The 19,895-nt window shown below is 43.7% G+C and overlaps 1 protein-coding gene across 1 annotated transcript in view; it reads left to right on the top strand.

Annotated features, from left to right (window-relative positions):
* Positions 1-19,895, top strand: part of LOC106849591 (glypican-5-like) — a 322,712-nt gene that overhangs the window by 181,489 nt on the left and 121,328 nt on the right. The window contains exon 7 of the mRNA XM_014870294.2: positions 3,477-3,597. Coding sequence (XP_014725780.2) covers positions 3,477-3,597 — 121 coding nt within the window. The remainder of the gene's footprint in view (positions 1-3,476; positions 3,598-19,895) is intronic.

The raw sequence follows: 19,895 nt of genomic DNA on the forward strand, positions 1-19,895 counted from the left end.
TGGGTTTAGTTGGAATAAAGTACTAGAGTTGTAACCAGAGTTAACAATTCTGTACTACAATATTTCAGTTAAATTGCAGGTTATTAAATAAAGTAAGCCAATTTCTGATCTTACTTAATGTACATTTCCAGTAATTCAGGATCTGATGTCAACAAAAAAAATGTTTTAGATAGTGCAAAGAAGTAAAGTAATCAGATTATCTTTCAGGAAATGTATAGTGTTTATTTCAAAGTATTTTAACGTGGTACAGAGATAGAAGGATCTGCAGTTTGGAGGGTGGTGGTTTGGGTGAGATGGACAAAAATTCTGTTTTTAGTGCAGCTGGGGTGGGCTGGGGGAATTACCCCCTCCTGGCTGGGTGTGCAGTTCTGCTGCAGTTCTGAGCTGTCACCTTCTCCTCAGGAGCTGTGTCCCCTCTCCTCTGAAATCACCATCTCCTCACTGCTCTGAGTCTCTCCAGGCTCACGTTTGTTCTGGTGCTGATCTCCCAGTGAGAACACACGGGACAAGCACAGCTTGTAACCACATTTTTAAAAAATTAATTACACACCATCATCAACTCAGCAGTATCTAAGCAGAAATATTTTGTCATCTACCACGCATTTTTTTCATCATTTTTGTTGGTACCGGTTGAACAATTCCACTGTGATGAACAAGGGCTGGAACAGGTTATTATGGGAAAACCCAAGGGCAGGCTTTGTGCCCTGCAAGTCTTTTCCCTCCTTTTCCACCAGCTTTTAACCCCTTTCATGGGGCAGATGTCATCTTTCACCACTGCAGTTGGTTTTCTGGGCTTTCCCAGTTGGGCAGGTCACGTTCCAGAGCAGAGCTGGGCCACTCCTGATGGCTGCTGGTGGCACCAGGGAGGGGAAGGAGCTGGAGCAGCATTCACACAGGTCTCTGCAATCTCTGCCAGGTGGAATTCACCTAAGCTGGGTGATGAATCCGATTCTGGACAATTGTGCATAATGCATTCATATCTCCTGAGCTTGAAAGAGGGACTCCTCAAACATGGGTGGAACTTGAAGGCCAGGAGAGCCCCCTGTGTCTCCATGGGCTGTGAACTCCTCCAGTCTCTGTTTTCCTGTAATGATGGATGTGGAAGGGAGTATTTAGCAGTAGGTATGGGCAGGCTGAGCCTGACTTTCCCCATTCTGGGTCCCTTTGAGGACTCTGGAATTAATGCTGCTGCTTTCTCTGAACTGGCCATGGAGAAAAAAAGCCAATGTCATTTGCCAAAAAACACCTCAGCCAACCCAGAGGTTTCTTTATCCTGGATTATGGTGACATAAACCTCCAGAGAAATTCCAACCAGGGGATGAATGGACAGAGTCAAGAGCAGTGGGAAGGAAAACCCTTGCATTTTGCTGCTGTTGATGAGCTTCTGATCAGACAAAGCAGACACGCAGGGAATCACCAAATAGACTGGTGGAGGCCAGGAGCTGACCCATTAAATGAAATTTCTCCTGGTTTTAAACTGGGTGATCTCAGGAAGCCGTGTCCCATGTCCCTGTACTTCTCCAGTGGGTCACCATGTGTTTGTTTTCACATAATGAACTCTACTGAGCACTCAGCAAATAATATGATTTGTGAATAAAGGTAAAGGCAGATAAGATGCAGCAATGTTGTAGTATTGTCCAAATGCATTGGTGTGGGTTTTTACAATCCATACCACCCTTGGCTTCAGAATAATAGTTTGGCTGGGTTCTTCCTGGGGACATCAGCCCAGCTGGGTCTGCTTCTAAGATCTGAGCCTTACCATCATTTTGGGTGTGAAAGTTTATACTCCAGATTACTTTACACATGTATGAGTTACATATCAAGAAAAAATAAAATGTTGTCTTTAAAAGGCTCAGGGAATTAAAGAAAATGCTATCTCAGTGAAAAAGATTTTCCTTAACATTTGTCCTCTAAGTACTATCTGGCTATTAAGGCAAAACATGATTTTTCTTAGTTCTCTGTTCTAAACAATTTTTTATTTTTTTTTCCCCTGAGAAGTGTCATTTATTGAGTTTACTGAAAAATCAGGCCATTCTCAATTATTTCTTTTCTAAGCCACACTTTAGCAGCAATGTCCTACAGTGTGTTCTGCCTGCAGTTTGCATGAATTTGTTGTTCATCCTAAATGAAACTAAGATAGGACAAATATACTTGGAGAGCTAGGTCTCCCCCCAGTTCATTCTGTTGCCTTTCTACAATAGAATTTGGGCCTTGTTTTCTACTCAGGAGAGCTGTCCTCAGCTTCAGCACAAATTGGCTTACAGTGAAGAATTCACTGGTAGGAGAACATGTGACATATCCAGGTGTGTAGGGATGATCAAAGTGCAGGATGGAGCAGGATGTTCCTCTCGACATTTCAGTCCAAAGGAGCACAGCCAGTGGCTTCCTCACTTACAAAGATGCCAATTTTGGATACCAAAAATACCAGTCCCTGGTGTGTGTGTGTGAGGCTGAGAGAGTTTGGTTTGTGAACACTCGTCCAGTTCAAAGCTGGTCATGCAAACCATCCCTGATCCCCTTTGTTACAAATGAATGCTGAACTCAGGGGTTCATACAATCCTAAAAACCATAACTCTTAAAAAAAAGGCTGCTCTGTAGCTCTGTGGAACTTCAGTTGTACCCAGATAAATGCTGGAACAAATCTGAAGGTGTGGACACCTGGGTTCAGCAAACCCCAGAGGGGGTGAATTCAGCTCCTCAGCTGTGGTACAGACACAGAGAGAAGCAGAGACCAAATGTGCACAGCCCTGGAGTTTTCCCCATGAGGGAGCCCCAGCCCAAGCAGGATTTGAGAAAACTTTGTGGGGTGTTCCCAGAAAAGACTGGAGCTGCTCAGTCACCTGTCAGTGGGTGGGAATCTGCTGTTCCTCACAAAGAGCAGGGCTTGGTCAGGGGGTTTTGGTGAGTGTGGCTGGGGGGTTCTGACACAGGTGAGGCTCCCTGGGGAGCTGGGGGAGAGCAGCAGCACCTGCTTCACAGTGTCCCCAAGAGCTTGTCCCCAGGCTCTGGCAAGAGGACTCCAATTCACACTTGGTTTATGAATCTTTTTCAAATCACACCCCCCCTTTCATTGGAATTTGCTTCAGTCTCATGAAACATAATTTCTGTCTTAAATTCCCCAAGTTTCTGCAATAAGGAAAGAGTGAATTTTTGGAAGCTATCAGCTTTGACTGCTGAATGGAAGAACTTAAGAATGTTAGTTACAAAGATTCAAATATTAAATTATGAATTAAGCAAACCTCTCTGTGATTTATGAAATTGCTGTTGGCTCATGACTTGAATAGTTTGAAATGGTAAATGATACTGCAGGAAACTGATGTTTGTTCTGGTTGGTGTATTTAAAACCACAAATATTTATAAAAAGTTTTATTCTCATTTACAAAACATTTTCTATTTGTAAGTCCCCTGTAATGCTATTTTTGATTCTGATGGGTATGATTCCAGTCACTGATGTATTATTTTTTTCTGTTTTTCAGTTATACCAGCAGGGTTGTTTCCAATGGACTGAAGGCACAAATTAATAATCCAGAACTGAAAGTCAAAGGATTGGACCCACTCATCAGCAATTTGATTGATAAACTTCAGCACTTTAATCAAGTAAGTAATTTTCCAAGACAAAACCGTTTTATGATGGAGCTGAAGATAAAATCTGTAGCTGGTGCTGCTCATCGTATTCCATCTTCCAGGATTACAGGCCTGAAGCAGCTCTGGTGTGGGTTTGTGTCCCAGCTGGCTCCAGCGAGGCAGAATTCCCTGGAGCTGCTCCCAGGCTGTTGAGGAGCTGCCCTGGAGCCCAGAGCCCCGGAGCAGGGGGGAGCTCCTGCTCCCCACAGTTCACAGCAGCCTGGGATGCTCCTGGGTTGGAGGGCTGTCCTTGCTTTGTGCAGCTGCCTGCTCCTCTGCTGGAGATAGCAACAGATCAAACCCAAAATGAGCCTGTGAGGGTGTGACAGCCAAATTGAAAATGCTCAAGTCAGGACAGAGGGTGCTTGAAGATGAATTAACCTTACCCCTTGAAAAACATTTCCTTCACAGGCCTTTTTCTCACGCCCCTGAGCTCAAAAGGACACATAACCTTGAGATTTGTCAGAGATGTGATCAAAAACCTGTGCCTGCCTCTGGCATCTGCCTGGGTCCCACAGAGGCACTTGGCATTCCTGGTGCTGCTGCCATCCTCCAGAGCTGAGTGTGTGCCTCCCTGGTGCTGCTGCCATCCTCCAGAGCTGAGTGTGTGCCTCCCTGGTGCTGCTGCCATCCTCCAGAGCTGAGTGTGTGCCTCCCTGGTGCTGCTGCCATCCTCCAGAGCTGAGTGTGTGCCTCCCTGGTGCTGCTGCCATCCTCCAGAGCTGAGTGTGTGCCTCCCTGGTGCTGCTGCCATCCTCCAGAGCTGAGTGTGTGCCTCCCTGGTGCTGCTGCCTGAGCCGAGCCCAGCCCGGCTCTGGGTGAGCCCAGCCCAGCTCTGGGTGAGCCTGGTTCTGGGTGAGCCCAGCTCTGTGTGTGCCTGGTTCTGGGTGAGCCCAGCTCATCTCTGTGTGAACCCAGTTCTGGGTGAGCCCAACTCTCTGTAAACCCAGCTCTGTGAGCCCAGCTCAGCTCTCTGTTAGCCCAGCCCAGCTCTCACTGAGCCCAGCTCTGTGTGAGCCCAGCCCAGCTCTCTCTGAGCCCAGCTCTGTGTGAGCCCAGCCCAGCTCTCTCTGAGCCCAGCTCTGTGTGAGCCCAGCTCTGTGTGAGCCCAGCCCAGCTCTCTCTGAGCCCAGCTCTGTGTGAGCCCAGCTCTGTGTGAGCCCAGCTCTGTGTGTGCCCAGCTCTGTGTGAGCCCAGCTCAGCTCTGTGTGTGCCCAGCTCTGTGTGAGCCCCCCAGCAGTTCCAGTCCAATCGAGCTGGAGCCAGCAGATTTAGCAGAGATTGATTTTCATTTAGAGCAGCCGTGTTCTCCTGCCAGCCTGCAGGAATGCTCACAGCAGAGGTGTTTGCACATCAGCCTGTGGAGCATGGGGATGTAAATTCAGAAACCCACCGTGGTGGCTGGGCTGTGCAGGAAGGACAGGAATTGCCCAGGTAGAACAGGAATTGCCCAGGTAGAACAGGAATTGCCCGGGTAAAACTGAGGAGCTCAGTCAGGATCTGGGGCGTTGCTGTGGCTGTAGTTGGGAGTCAGGGATTCCTCTGCTTGCTCCTGGAAAAGCACAATTCTCCCTCACCTCTCATCAACCAAGGGTGGTAAATCCATAATCTAAGCTGTAATTAGTGGTTTTTGTTAAATCTTTCTTGTCTCTAATATTCTCCCATTCTGAAGGTTGCAGTTTAGGGATTCTTTATATCACACTGTTTGGTTTAATTCACCGTGGGGGATTACAACAACCAGTCTGGTGCAATGCTTGATATTACACTGAAATAGGCATTATGTGGTCAGATTGATGAAAAGATAATTCATTATTTATCTGTCTTCGCATGTTAATTTACTTTATAAATATTAGATATATGTAATAGTGCTCTATAAACACTGAGAATAGGAAATAGTTAGAAATAGATTAAATCAAAAGTAGTTGTGTATTGGAAATTCTATTTCTTTGTCCACTGTAGAAGAATAAAAATCTGCCTGGTCTGAGCTGCATACCAATTTTCTTAAGTTACATACATTTTAAAAACAGTCTCAAAAAGCACTTTTTAGCCAGCAGAATAAAATGCAGCTCTTGGCTCTGTCTGTAAGTTGGAAGTGTTGCTTTCTGGTACTTGTAAGGGTTTTAGGAGAATATCTTCGTTAACTAAATGGAACTCCCATCAGATTGAGGTGCTTAGCAATAATGGATTCCAAGGGTGAAGGATTAAACAGAATACTGATTATTGCCCTAAGATGGTTTGTTCTTAAGTACTTAGAATAATATAAAATCCTTTGATCATAATTTTAGTAAGATTTCTTTGGAGATCAAAGCATCAAAGAAGTTGCTAAATATCTGAGGCTTTCACATACAACATCAAACACATGTAGCTGTTTTCTACTTCTTGGATTTTTGTTTCAGTTGTGATATTATTATACAAATAAAAACTGACACTGAAAAGCTGATTAAATCAGGAGTTTAAAGTGTCATCAATAGTGTATGTAGACTCTAGAGTTATGCAGAATACCATTACTAATTTTATGGACAAATTGATCTTTCTCATAAGAATACATTTTTAAATTTTTCTTTTTAAGTAATGTATAGGGTGAAATTCAAACACTGCTCAAGTAAGGTGTTGGCTGTGTGTCTTCTGAAGCTGTTCACATGTGCAGCCCTGTGTGGAGCAGCAGTGGCACACAGGAGCTCTCCCAGAGGAAGCCTGCAGAGCAGAGAGCAAAGCCATGCCCCCAGTGTGCATCACACACAGGTGCCTTGGTGAGTCTGGGCCCCAGCAGTCTCCTGTCACTTGGAGAATATTGCTGCACTACCCAGCAGAAAGCATGTCCTTGGGTGAGAGAAAGGTGTGATGAGCTTTTTAAAGGAATAACATTTGTGTCTCAGGAAAACCAGCTCTGTTCCTCAGGGAGCCTGGACCTGTTGGCTTTCCCTCTCTCCCTGTTTTGCAGAGGTCTTTGAAATCACAATTGCTGCTGCTGGATCAGTTTGCTGAGGCTGGGGAGTGCTGTCAGCAGCAGCCACGTTCGAATCAACAGGATTAATTTTCCTGAAAGATTTGCCTTGGCTCAGCAGTTCTTAACAATTTCTGGAGCAAATCTAATCGTTGCTGTCTGTGAGAGTTTCTCTTCCACCTTCTTCTTGCACTGCTGGAACCCAGCTCTTCCTCATCCCTGAGCAGCAGGAGTGGCACTGGCCAGGCAGAAGAGGCAAAAATTCCCTCATTCAAATCCCAACCTGACCGGCTCTGCCCTTTCTTTGTTAGCTCCATATTATGTCCACAAAGGTAAAAGAATTAATAACTTCATTGACCCTAAATCCCATGGATGTGAACAAAGCTCCTGTCCTGCTCCTCTTCTAGTTGGTGCATCCCAGCTCCAGCATGTTACAAATAATCTGTATGCAAGGCATCTTCCATTTCTGCTGTCATTTAGGCTGAAATGCCACTTTGTTGGAGATTATAGCAGCTCCTCATTTTTTTTTCATCGGGGACTTAAATCCTCAGCACATAGTTGTTGTTTTTTTTCCTAAAATGATTATGCAAATAGCAGGCTATTTTATATCCACTTGGCAAAGCTGGAAGTAAAGTGAAATTTAGAGAATATTATTCAACAATTACTGTTATTTGCATCCCTGACAGCTAAGTTGGTTGAAGGGTTTATTGTTGTGGCTGATTCACATATCAATAGAATTACTGAGCTACAATTTACAGTAACTTTTAGTAATGCAAAAACAGATCAAGTGAAGTCCCAGGCTGATTTGAAAAAAGTGGCAGAAATAACATCTTTTCCTCCTCTTGTGAATAGAACAGGTGTGAACCACAACTGATGGTAAACACAGTAATCACCCATTGCACCTTTTTTGAGTACTGCTTCTTTTCACAAAATCACACTTAAATGTTTGAATGTTTTTCTTCAGCCTAATGCTTTTCATGGTTCAAACTAAACTGGTTCTCAGGCCAAGGTTAAAAATCCTCAAGGATCAATTGCACTGAAAAGAAATGAGAACGCTGGGAAAAGTGAAAAAGCTGTGACTGTACATTTATTAGCAGGGAGATACCAGCATTCTCAAGGGATTATAATACAATAAGTATGATACAAGATTTACTTATTTGGTTTTTGTCAGCCTAAATCTACCCTTGCCAGGTATTGTGAATCAGTGTGTTCTGCTCATGTCAGAGATGAATGCTTAGGGCATGGCTGTAGTTCAAGACAGTGCAATAACCCAGTGCAGAAAATGAGAGTAATGTCAAAGCAAATCTTCCTGAACATGGGCCCGTGTATTTTATTTTTTTTCTCTGCCAAAGTCTCATGGATCTGCCAGCTGAACATGAAATGCATGTAACTTAATTCCTTTCAGACTTCTGTACAGAGGATTCTGTTCTGAACTCTGTTAGAGTTCAAAGCAACAGCACTGAGATGTTTCATTCCAATAATATGAGCCAGCCATAATTTAATCTTGAGAGTGAATTTAATTGAGTTATACAATAGGGAATAATACAATAAATAATTTAAGTAGTACTTAATTTTAAAGTGTGTATTTTTTTGGACATCTATAAAATTTATTACGTTGTAGAATTTTTATATGAGATATGAGTGGAGACAACTGGTTTGATTTTTAGCCAGAGTTGTAGCTGACTTGGACTGGGATTCAGAATTTTCTGTTCTTCATTTCATCCAGTGAAAGCACAGAAGGAAAGGCACACCTGAGAAGGGCTGTTGCTTTCCTGCTTCTGTCCCCTGCTATTTCCCAGCCCCAGTAGGCTTAGAGGCAGCACTGCTTGTCCCCCACATCCCTCCCCAAGGGCCCTGTCACTGTCACTGTCACACACAAGGACATTTTCCCTCTCTGACCAGTGAGAGCTGCTCAGGACACAGCGGAGGGGTCAGTTCTGCAGGGCAGCTTGGCCAGGCTCAGGGACACACAAGCCTCAGAGGTTTGTCTGCAGCTCAGGTAAAAGGCATTTTTTCATGGAAGCAAACACCTCTGCAGCTGTGCTGGTCCTTTTTGAATTCACCTCACTGTGAAGGCATTAACAGCCCTCACCACCTTTGTCTCTCAAAGCAAACAGCAGTGATAATTGAATTATTACCACAGTTATTGGCTGATTAATGAATAGCACCAGGACATGCACATACTAGAGAAAAATACAGAATTAATGAAACCTGAAACAATTATGTTTAAGATCTTGTAAAGACCAAATGAACTGTATTGTTTTGGATTTTTTATTTCCTGCCCTGCTGTATAAAATTGTTCACCCTTATAGTCAAATAAACAGTCCTCTCAGATTACTTCATCAGTTAAACAAAGTTTTTTTCTCATCCTGTTTTTTTTTTTTTTTAGTATATTTGTCATTATTAGATTCATGGGCAGTTTTTCTTCTCCCCTGCTAAGCCAAACACGTCTTTGCTTCCAGATATAGATGCTGAATGTTCAGCTCTTAGATAAGTTATGATCTTTTTCATAATCCATATGCAATGAAACAATTCATCCCAATGCTTGAAACAATCCAGCTTACTCAAAGACTGAGAATTATCTTTCTCTGTGTGGTCTCTTCTGTGTGGTTTTCTGTTTCTTAGGAAATATATATGTCTACATCTATATAAGAGCAGAGCAGCTGACAGTGATTTAGTCTCTGGGCTGTTCATCTGGAGATGTGGGATCTCCTCATTCAGGGCTGGGCACATCCAGCATGTGGGCAGTGGTTTTCTTCTCTCCAGAGCTCTCAGATTTTAAAAAGAAAAGTAGTTTGGAAGCTCTAAACTTGGTTCTGTTGTGGCACTAAAATTCCTGTCAAAGCCAGAAGTTTATGCATGAATCAGAACAGGAGAGTTCTTTCTAGTCCAGTGCACTGAGAAAACATCACTGGAACATTGTTTTATGGGCAGCATATGTTAAAATTGTCATTTGGTGCTAATGGAGATACATATCATCCCTGGCTGAAATCACTGAACTTCTGCTGGTCTGACAGCTGCAGGTTATCTATTTGGTTTTGTTAAACATAGTGACTTGAGATATAATTAAATAATTTTAATTAGAATTGAGAAATTACCTTTTAGTACTAGAACCAGCAGCGGGATTTCAGTAGAAACAGTAATGTGAAATACTGGCTCCACTAAAGCAGAATTTTAAAACAAGACAAATCTAAACTCAATGTAAATCCAGCATATCTTATTATATGGTAGCAAATATGTAATGCTAAAATGGCCTTTTATTATTCATGTGTTGTGTCTCAGAGTGTGCTGTGCTATTTGTCTTGCAAGCCTTCTCAGAAATTATTTGCCCAGATGGACCATTGTATGGGGTTTTTTTTGCTCATTGTGGGAAATTAGTCTTAATAAATCAAAATCACATATTGCATCTCAGTAGTGACTTCAGCCAAGTGGGGGAGAGGAGGGCAGAGCTACTGTTCCAATCTCGATTGTGCCAAAGCATTTCACATGCAGAAAAACAGAGCTTGAAGAGCCTTACTCTAAAAAAAAAAATAAAGCTGGGGTCTGTCCCTTGGTGTGGGTGCCCAGTTCTTACAGCTGAGTGACACCTGGAAGTGTTTTGGGTGCTCTGGTGGAATTGCTGAGGAGAGGATGGTGGAGGAGCTGCTGTGAGCTGGCATGGGCAAGGGGAGAACACGAGCCCCAGTGAGCACCCAAGGGCAGGAATTGTTACTGCACTGCCCGTGCTGGGCTCTCAGAGGGGAGCACACCTGCATCTTGCCTCTTTGTTTGGATGGGAATTGATTTTTTTAAAGACAGAAAGTCAGCAGTCATCGTTGAATTAATTAACTGAAATTACAATTTCTCTTTTATGTAAATACTTATTTCCTTCTTTTAACTTAATTTTTCTGATCACTATAGTAATTCTGACTTACATGCACTGTTGAAGTACTTATCATTAGAAGTGTGATCATGGTGTTTACTTTTGATCTAATTCCTGAGGTACATGCTTATTTTTGGAGGTGGTAAGTTGGAGGCATAATAGGAAAGGAAAGCAGAGATTTATGGGCTAATCATTGTTTTCTTTAGGGTAGAGTAAAGGTCTTCAAACAATTGATTGATCATTGTCCAAAAGCAAAACCAGAGTCATTTTCCTCTTTTTCTGTTCTGCCACTGAAAGGAGCAGCCAGGCAGAAAAAGCAGGGTAAGAGAATAGGACCAAAGGCCATCTAAACCCCAGACTTGTTCTGTAAGGCCTAAGTGGAGCTGTAGTGCTGCTGACAAGTGGATTAATGCTACTCAAGTGTTCAGCCTCTTCCCAGCTACAGCAAACAACGTGGCCCCAGCAATAATTTGTGTTGCAGCACCACTTGATGAATCAGACCTGGGCTGGAAAAGCCCCAGCTCAGGTGTCCCTCTGAGAGGTTTCCCTTACCTGGATGTCCTGTTTGGCTGCCCCAGGAGCTCCCTGCACAGCCCAGCAGGTCCTGGACAGCCCCTGGAGCCCTCAGATTTGGGTTATTTAACTGTGACAGCTTCATGGGAGATGTTCCTTAATGTGTGCCCAGGCAAGCCCCTTTAATGTGTCTCCTCAGCATAACTGCAGTGTGTGGAGAGTTAAAAGCTGTCAGTGTTTGGTGCCATGTGTGTTCATGGGATCAGTCATGTCCTTCTTGGAGAGCAAAAGAAGAGCTAATGGTGGGTGTGAGGTGAGGTTGTCCAAAGTTTGCAGTGTCACTGGGTGGTGTCTGAAGGAGAAAACAAGGCCATGAGCAAGGTGGAGGAATTCTTGCTCTGCCCTGCTCTTCTGTCAGTGTCTGTTGCCTTACACCTTTGAATTTAGAGACAAGGCTGAATTCTGGAGAGAGACCATGCCAGGAAGAGCTTTTCTACTTAGGGAAACATTCACACATAACTGCTAAATGGGAAAGACTAAAGGAAGCAATCCTCTTGTTTCAGGCAGAACCAGTGCTGTGAAACAACATTATTTGTCACTTTAAAAAATTCAGTCTTAAAATAGGCCTGCTTTGTTTCTGACACTCTGGCAGTGTTTTGGTGTTGGGCATAGTACTTGAAAAGGTTTGAGTGTCTTACATCTCACAGAGCCCTGAGCCAGGCTGAGAGGAGCTCACCAAACCCAGAATTGATCCTAGGTTATCAGGCTCTCATTTTCCTCATCTCTTCATGAGTTCCTCTGCCAAGTTGGAATCAAAAAAGCAAGATATGTGTAGGTGCATCAGCCTAATCATTAAAATCAAAACCCACCAGTTTGACACGATCCCTGTTTCTGTTACTCTTTCATCAAAAGCATGAAGCAGTTCTGTAATGACCACAGGGCTCCTGGAGCTGCCTGGCACTGTGTTCCCCAAAACCAGGGCATCTCAGTGCTGTGGGTGCAGAGCAGGATGGCTGGGCTGGGCTCCCTCCTGCCCCTGAGGAGCTCTGAGCACACCTGGGAGGCTCTGCCATCCTGAGACAGCTCAAGTGCAGCGATTCCTGCTTCTCCAGGGAAACACTTCTCCATCAGCAGTGTTAATTCTGTGTGTTGCCACGCTCTTTTCTCCTTACCAAGCTCCATGCTGTACCTTCCTATCACTAGTCAGAATTCCCACAAGGAATTTCCCAGAGGAAATTCAGGTCCCCACTGGTTCTCAGACACCAGAGGCTGAGTTACCTGCCAGCCTTACCTGCCTGCTGGCTGACACCAAGGGCAAGAGAACCAGCTGGTAGGGACTATCACTTCTGTTCATAACTTTGTTTCTTATTTTTGTCTCCTTGCTTTTGTGTCAAGACTTGGAGATTTGCAAAGAATGTGAGTTCAGCTAATATGAAAAGGTTTAGTAGGAATTTTACAAACGTTTTCACACTCTCATTTTCACCATCTGTTACTTTTAGGAGCACATAGATCATTCTTTACCTTCCTTTTTTACTGGCCTATCTTACCCATATTGTAATGTTTTGTTTCTGAAAATGAGCCTCATTTGAGTCAATGTTACAATAATTGAGTTAGTTGTATTATTTAAAGGCTCGATGAGCTGAGTGTATCAGCTGATTTCATTCTGCTGCAGACAGTCTGTGCAGTTTGCTCCTAACTCAATTCAGCCCTGTGCAGGTACAAGGCCAGCACGTGGGCTCAGGAGGAAAACACAGCAAGGAATGTCTTTGGTCACAGTTTGCCATAAACATTGTTCTATCTGGATAGTTAGGAATGGTAAAAATCAGACTTTGCTCAGCCTTCTATACAAGTCTAGGCCCAAGCCAGCTTTGTGTGTGCTGGCTTACATGGTGCCTAAATGACAAAATGCAGAGACCCCCACAGAGCACTGATGGGAATGGCTGTCATGTAATAGTCAGTTGAGATTAAAGGCTTTTTTTTCAAAGTGCATTAGCAATGAAACTATTTTTAGATGCATATATTTTAATTCTGGGTCTTGCTAGCATCTTGTACCAGCATCTACCAGACTGTAAAGTTACTACAGAGTAATTGATAATTTCAGATTGGAAGGGACAGTCTGGAGACAATCCAGCCTTTTGTTGAAAGCAGGGCTTTAGATTAGGTTATCCAGGGCCCTGTAAAACCAGGTCCTACATCATTCCAGAGGGAGAGATTCCATCTCTTCCCTGGTGCCCCTCTGCTTTGTGTTTGTTTGCTTGCTTATCTCTATGAAAATAAGTATATTACTCTTAAATGCCTCACTTCTTCCTGTTTATTGTGTTCTAAAGGTCCAGCATTAATTCAAGGACAATAAGTCTTGGGCACAGAATAGGCACTTTATACCTTTATACACTGAAATATGTTTTAGTGTATAAAGCAGGAGCATTTATGTGACTCGCTAGTGGGACACCTGGAAGTTCCTGCTTCCTATAGGAAAACATCCAAAGGAAATGATACCCAAGGCAGACACTGTGTCTCCATATCTTGTGTGAAGCAGATTCCTGCTGGGAGTTGGATTCCCAGCAGCCAGGTGGACGTAAATAAATGGAGAGTACTGATTAAGCAGCAGCCACCTCATTTTCAGAGAAGAGAATTTGCATAAACTGGCAGGTTGGAAGGAAATTTACTGTGCACATGGTGCTGGGAAAAGCCTGGGGTATTACAGCAAGGAGCCATTTGCTCATTATTTTGAATAGCAATGAGGTGTGTGTGCCACGGCTCTGGTGGGTTTGCAGACAGCTCTGCCTCCTGAACACAGATGGGACTTCTACCTTTAATTGTGATTTCATGGTGGAAAATGGTGCTTAAAGATTGGAGCTTTGTAGTCCTGAAAACGTCCAGGCCCTCAGTTCCTATGCCCCTAACCACCTTTGGCTGGCTGAAGTATCTTGCATTACAAATATGATTTATTTACTATGCACTGTTCAGTGACACCTCCAATCTATCCTGCTTCCTGAGACCGTGTGCATTTTAAACGAGATAATACATTTATTTCACTTGCTTTTTTCCTGTATGTGAAATGAGCCTGTGCCTCAGTGCAGTTATGTGGGAGTGGCTCTATTTGGAGCTGAGTATTCCCAGTCCCAGATGTCATGGATGAACTTGTCATTGTGCAGAGCAGTGGCCCAGGAGTCCACGGAGTCCCTTCAGCAGTGGGGAGCCCTGGTTTTGTCTCCACACCAAGAGCCAAGTGAGAAGCGGGAGGCAGTGAGTGAGACAGTGCCACATCACGTGTAGGAACTGCACACTCCCCTCCCAGTCCCCTGCTGCTGGCTTGGGAGCCGTGCAGAGAGCCCAGGCATCACTCTGGAGGAAAGCCATCCTTTCTGGGGAGCCTGCTGCTGTGGAAATCTCACACAGCTGCTTCTCCCACCCCAGAGGTTTGAGAGTTGCCAGTGCTCTGTGAGCAGGAGGCTCTCAGACATGCAGGAGGTGCCTGCTGTGCTGCAGGGCAGCACTGGAGCTCTGCCTCTCACTGCAGCTGAGAGCTCACAAGAAGTTAATACAACAACCTGGGTGAGTGTTTGCAGAAGGGAACGTTGGGCTAGTAAAGCAAACAAGACCCAGCATCAGTCTTTACCTGTGTCCCTGCCTTTAAAGATGTAAATAATTCCACTGGCTATTCACACTGTGTGTAATTACAAACCCTATGCATGCTCAGAAATGAGTGAGGTGCAGGGCCTGTAAGCTCCTGGAGTTGAACTCTTGGTGTATTTGTTGCCTTTTTCGAGAGGATAGATCAGAATCTTGAGGCTTTTACCCCATTCCCCTTCTCCATTAACACCAAAGGCAATCCAGGGAGGGCTCTGGCTCACAGTAACCCCTGCCAGCCCACTCTCCTTTACTCCCCCAGATTTTAGCTCATTGCTCCTGCCCAGGTGTGTGTGTCAGGCTCACAGGTGTGCAAACCCCAGCACACAGAGACACCCCCAGAGAGACAGGTGACAGGCCTGAATTGTTTAGCAGCAGCCACAATGTGTCCTCAGTCTTACACATCTGAAGATGAATTTAGGTTGGCCTCTACATGATTTTAACGTGTGTAACTGAAAGAAAAAAAAAACCTGATATACACAATCTGTTGTTTCCAACGTTTAGAAAAGGCTTCCAGCTCTAATTTATTAATAATTCTGATGTGGAAGATTTTTTTTTCTATGTGATGAGGACTTTTTCACAGTTATTAAAGTATGTCTTATAACTAATTGAAGTGGATTCAAGTGATAGTCAAATTTGAACAGAGCTTTTAATAGCCAGAAGCAAATAACCAGAATGTAGCCTGCTGATAAGGCAGCATGGAGTGTTTTGAATGCTGCCATATGTCCAGACACAAGTGATCAGCCTTGCAAACAGAATCACAAAGTGCTCAGCATCGTTTCAGGGCTATGTCTTGTTTGCTTTCAGGACCTATAGGAGGCTCTCAGGGCAGTTTTTCAAAGTGACATGTTCATGGGAGTCAACTGGAGACAAACAATGTCATTATTGGCTACCATAATGAAATATGGCTCGTGCTTCAGCTGCAGGAAAATGACACTGAGCCATATTTGATGTGGCATTTGAAATAAGAGAATCTAATAATATCAAATGGGTTTCAGAAGGGTAAATGGAAAGCTTGAGATTTATCTTAGGCCTTATAATGGGGGCTGGATGAAGTCATAAAGGGGCCAGGGGCTGTGGTGAGCTGCAGGCACTCTGAACCCCTTGATGAAGCTGACCATTTGTGCCAGTCCCTCAAATAAAAGTTTAATGTTCAAGAGCTGTGTTGCATGAAGTTCTGGTCTCAAGGGTAATTCTGAGTCATGCAGCACCATACAGGAGTTCTAACTGAGGTGTATAAAATTAATCACTTCAAGTATTAAAGTTCAATTTTGGACTTCACTTAGAGTGTTTATGAACCATATGAAGCAATACTATCCTGATTATAAAGATTATTTCAGTTATTGGTTAAAATATTTTTGAGGGGTTTTTTTGTCTAGCTTTGCTAATAATTTCCAAGCACAAATTGCACACCAGTAAGCAGCCATATAGAATACTTTCTATCTTGGTAATATGATATATTAACTAATAATCCAAACAAAATAATAATAAATTGCTACTTAATTCTGAGACGGTCAAGCAGAACTAAATACATTGCATTACTTTGAAAATGTGAATAATTTCTTTTGGAAATAAGAAGTTTCTCTTTAGCTTCGAAGTGTAATGCTAAAAGCCAGAAAGTCATGAGTGCACATTCAGGAAATGGGATTAGCTGGTCATAAACTGTCTCAGGTCAGTGGCAGAGGAAAAGCACTTTACAATTTCAAAGGTAGCAAAAGCAAGAAAAGAGAAGTACTGAAGAGAACGAAGGAGAAATTGTGTCATGTAAAAGTCAGTTAGAAATGCTAAAATGGTGTAAAACCTGTGACAGGTAGGGCCCAGGAAAATAAGAAAGTGCCTTATTCAATAAGGAAATAAAAAGGAGCTCTGTGCCACATTTCAGTTCTAGTCAAGGCTTTGACATTTCTGGGCTGTGTTCTCTTAGGCAGCCCAAGCTGTCCTGCCTGTCTGCTCCTCCAGCAGCATTTGGAAGTGATGGAGCCCAACCACATTTCCACAGCCAGTTTTAGCTGTGCAGGAGGTTTCTCTCCTTGCCCATTCCTCCTGTTCTAAGAGGTTTTGGGCTACACTGACACATTAGCACATATGGCAGCCTGATTCCTGAGCAAAGATTCATGGAAGCAATGCCTGAGTGATGCTCACTGAGCATGTGAAGGGGGCACAGGATGCAGGGTGTTGTGTTCAGCTTGGGAATTCCTGTGTGCACTTTCAGCTGTGACTCTGGCCTGGTGCTGCTCTGATTAACTGAGAACAGGTTTGTGTGTGGATGCTTTTTTTTATCAGTTCAGGCAGGGAAGAAATGGAATGACTGTAATCTGGGGTGAGCTAAAATAGTTCCATATGAACTGTCAAGCTGGAGTTAAACTGGAGAGCAGGAGTTCAAGTGTGTGCAGTTGCTGTGCTGCCTGCTCTGGCAATTTCAGAGAGTTCATATGATCAATACTTTAGTTCTTCTGGCTGGTACACAGAGAAGAAGATTATTTGGAAATTTTGGTCTGTGGAGAAAACCTGAGGAGATTGGTTGCATCCCAGGGCAGATTTCAGCAACATTTTTATGGGGGGATTAGAAAGTATTTAAAAAGAACAAGTCTGGCCTGGTCTCTGTTAATACTGTGGGTCTGGGTGTCAGACAATGTTCCCAGGGTGATCCAACTGTGGAGTAAAAATGGCTGTGGACAGACTGTAGAGGATAAGAGAAGGCACCAGTTCTCTCTCATTTTTTCTCTCTCCCTTTTCAATCCCTGCTGTAAATGAAATGTTTAATTTTGCCCGTGGTAAGTGGGTGACAGGAGCAGGGTGGAGCAGAAGCCCCACGTGTGTGAAGCAGCCCATCTGCCTGTGGGGGTGTGGGGGAGCCTTGGACATGCTTCTCCAGGGAAGAGTCAAGTGGGTGGAAGATGCTTTTTGGGATGTGGCAATTCACTGCAAACCCCCAAATTCAGGTCAGTCTCAGCATCCCTCTGTTCTGGTTGTATTAACCTTTCCAAGTGGTCAGTAATATTAATTTAGCACAGCTAGAACCTCAGTGTCTGTCAGAGGGAAGAGCTGTAAGAGGGAGATTTAGGAAATTCACTTAGTCCCTGGTTTCTGCCTTGGATTTGAGTCAAACCCTTGACAATCACAGCTACAAGCCCATAACAGTTACATTGCTGCAGTTCAATCAGCCAAGTTTCTCCCACCATTTTGGAAGCCCCATAAGAGGAGTGGGAGAAGGCAAGGTTAGTCTGGCTCCTGAAGGAAAAAATGACATTGATTTCTTAAAGAACACAGAATCCTTGAAATTCAAACATGCTGTATTTTAATTTTCCAGTCTAGGAGTAAATAAAAAATAGCAACATGAGTCCTGACAACATGAGGGATTGAGGAAGAATTTTGTCTTTTTCCTCTGAGTCACTCCCTCACCACAAAGTGCTCATTAGCACCTGCAGGGCTGCAGTGCTTGGTGGCAGCTCAGTGTGTGATTTGAGGATGCTGTTCCTCACTGTGGCTTCATACAGAGTTTTGGGTGAGGCAGAAATCAGATGAAATATCTCCAACAGCTTGAAGAGGCTTCCATCATATCTGGACTTTGGTGGCTTTCAGAGAGCTGTCAGCTCTAATCTGCTGGGCTGGCATCTGTGCATGTGTGTATATGTATGGAAATAGTTTTGAGCATCACAGATTGAAAACAGCAGAATCAAAAGCTGCTTGCTCAGCTGGATGCTCACATGCCACTGCAAACTTTGCCAGTAGGTGCTTACCTGTGGCTGTCACATTGACAGGAAATTTTTCTGCCTCTGTCTCTGAAAAAAGACAAGTGGCTGGTAATCCACAAAATACCTTTTTCTGTCATCTCCTGTGCTTATTTCCCACACAGAGGGTTCAGTCTGGACAGCAGCATCTCCCACTAGGAATCCTCCAGGCCCATTGCAGTTCCATGGTTGGTACTTGATCCTTGAAAAGCATCTTATCCCTTCCACCCTGCCCTCTCTTCATCTTCACGTTACTGATGCCTTGGGGTGGCTCCCTAGAACAGAGGCTGGACAAGGTTAAGAGAATAAAGTGGGTATTTATGAAAGCCTTCAATAGATACACCTGGGGCAGTCAGAAGCCTCAGAGGCTACACCCAAAATGGACAATGGGCTGAGTTTTTCAGACAGATATAAGTTTGGTCCATTTACATATCAGGGGTTAATTCTCCAATTACAGCTCCAGGTAATGAAGTCATTTACCCCCAGTTTGCTCCCCCCAATTCACTTTTGTTTACATTTCTGGGGCCTGAGGCTGTAGGGTGTCCTTGGCTCTGAGGCCTGGAGGGATTGTTTTTTCTGACCAAAGTGTGAAGACAGTAACTCAGACTCTATTTGGAGTTTGGAGTTACACACTAATGCAGGACAGGATTTGAAAAATATAAAGGCTAAAATCCTAAGGCATCATTCATTAACTATTATTTCAAATTCTAGGCAAGACAACACTCTCTCTTCAGGGCTTTAAGCTCACTTAGTGTTTAGGCTGGTGTCACCTTTTGGAGCACTGCCCTGATGTGAGACAAAAGTCTAGGCAGCATCTGATGGCGCTGCTCAGGTTTGTCTCTTGTCAGGGTTTTGTAGCTCCTGACTAAGGCAGAGGTCACAAGTGCCTGTTCATGTTTTTAGATTAAAACGTGACTTCCCAAATCTAAATTTGCCATGGTTATGTAAAACTGCATCTGGAGGGGACACAGGACTGCACATGACTGTGGCAGACAGGTTTTGGCTCAGAGCTGCCCTTTGTACATGGATTAGGAGAGGGCAGATCCCTCCAGCTCCTCCCAAGCAGCAGCTGAGTTCTGGGGGTTTCTTTGTGAATACTTCTGAATTGTACACCAAGTGCTCTGCACAGCCCAGTAGAGAGACCCACTATAACCAATCTCATGGCCTTTTAATACAATTTACTGGATATTTTCAATCTACAAGCAAGAATTTCTGTTGTTGAGTGTTTTGGGATGCCAAGTTTCCACACACTTCTGTAACTTTGCACTTTACCCTTGCAAAGTATCACCTTTACAAGGGTGCAGATCTGAAAAAGATTTTCTGTCCTTGAGATCTATCTTTTTCGGGTCTTTTGGGAGTTTTTTAGGCACACTTATTGTTCTGGATTCTTTTAATTAAACATGTGTTGAGGGCTGCCCAATAATTCCTTGCTATTCTCTGTTGGCCTGCCCTATCTGATACTCATTGTGTAGTAAGATTGTACTATTTAAATTCAGATCTGTGCAGCATCCCTGGAGCTGGTTCCTCTCCAAAAAACGAGAATTATGTGGCGAATTTTGTGTGGTATCTTTAAACAGAGGCATCTTGCAGC

The sequence above is a fragment of the Sturnus vulgaris genome, chromosome 10 (genome assembly GCF_052056855.1).
Source record: "Sturnus vulgaris isolate bStuVul1 chromosome 10, bStuVul1.hap1, whole genome shotgun sequence".
Taxonomy (NCBI): domain Eukaryota; kingdom Metazoa; phylum Chordata; class Aves; order Passeriformes; family Sturnidae; genus Sturnus; species Sturnus vulgaris.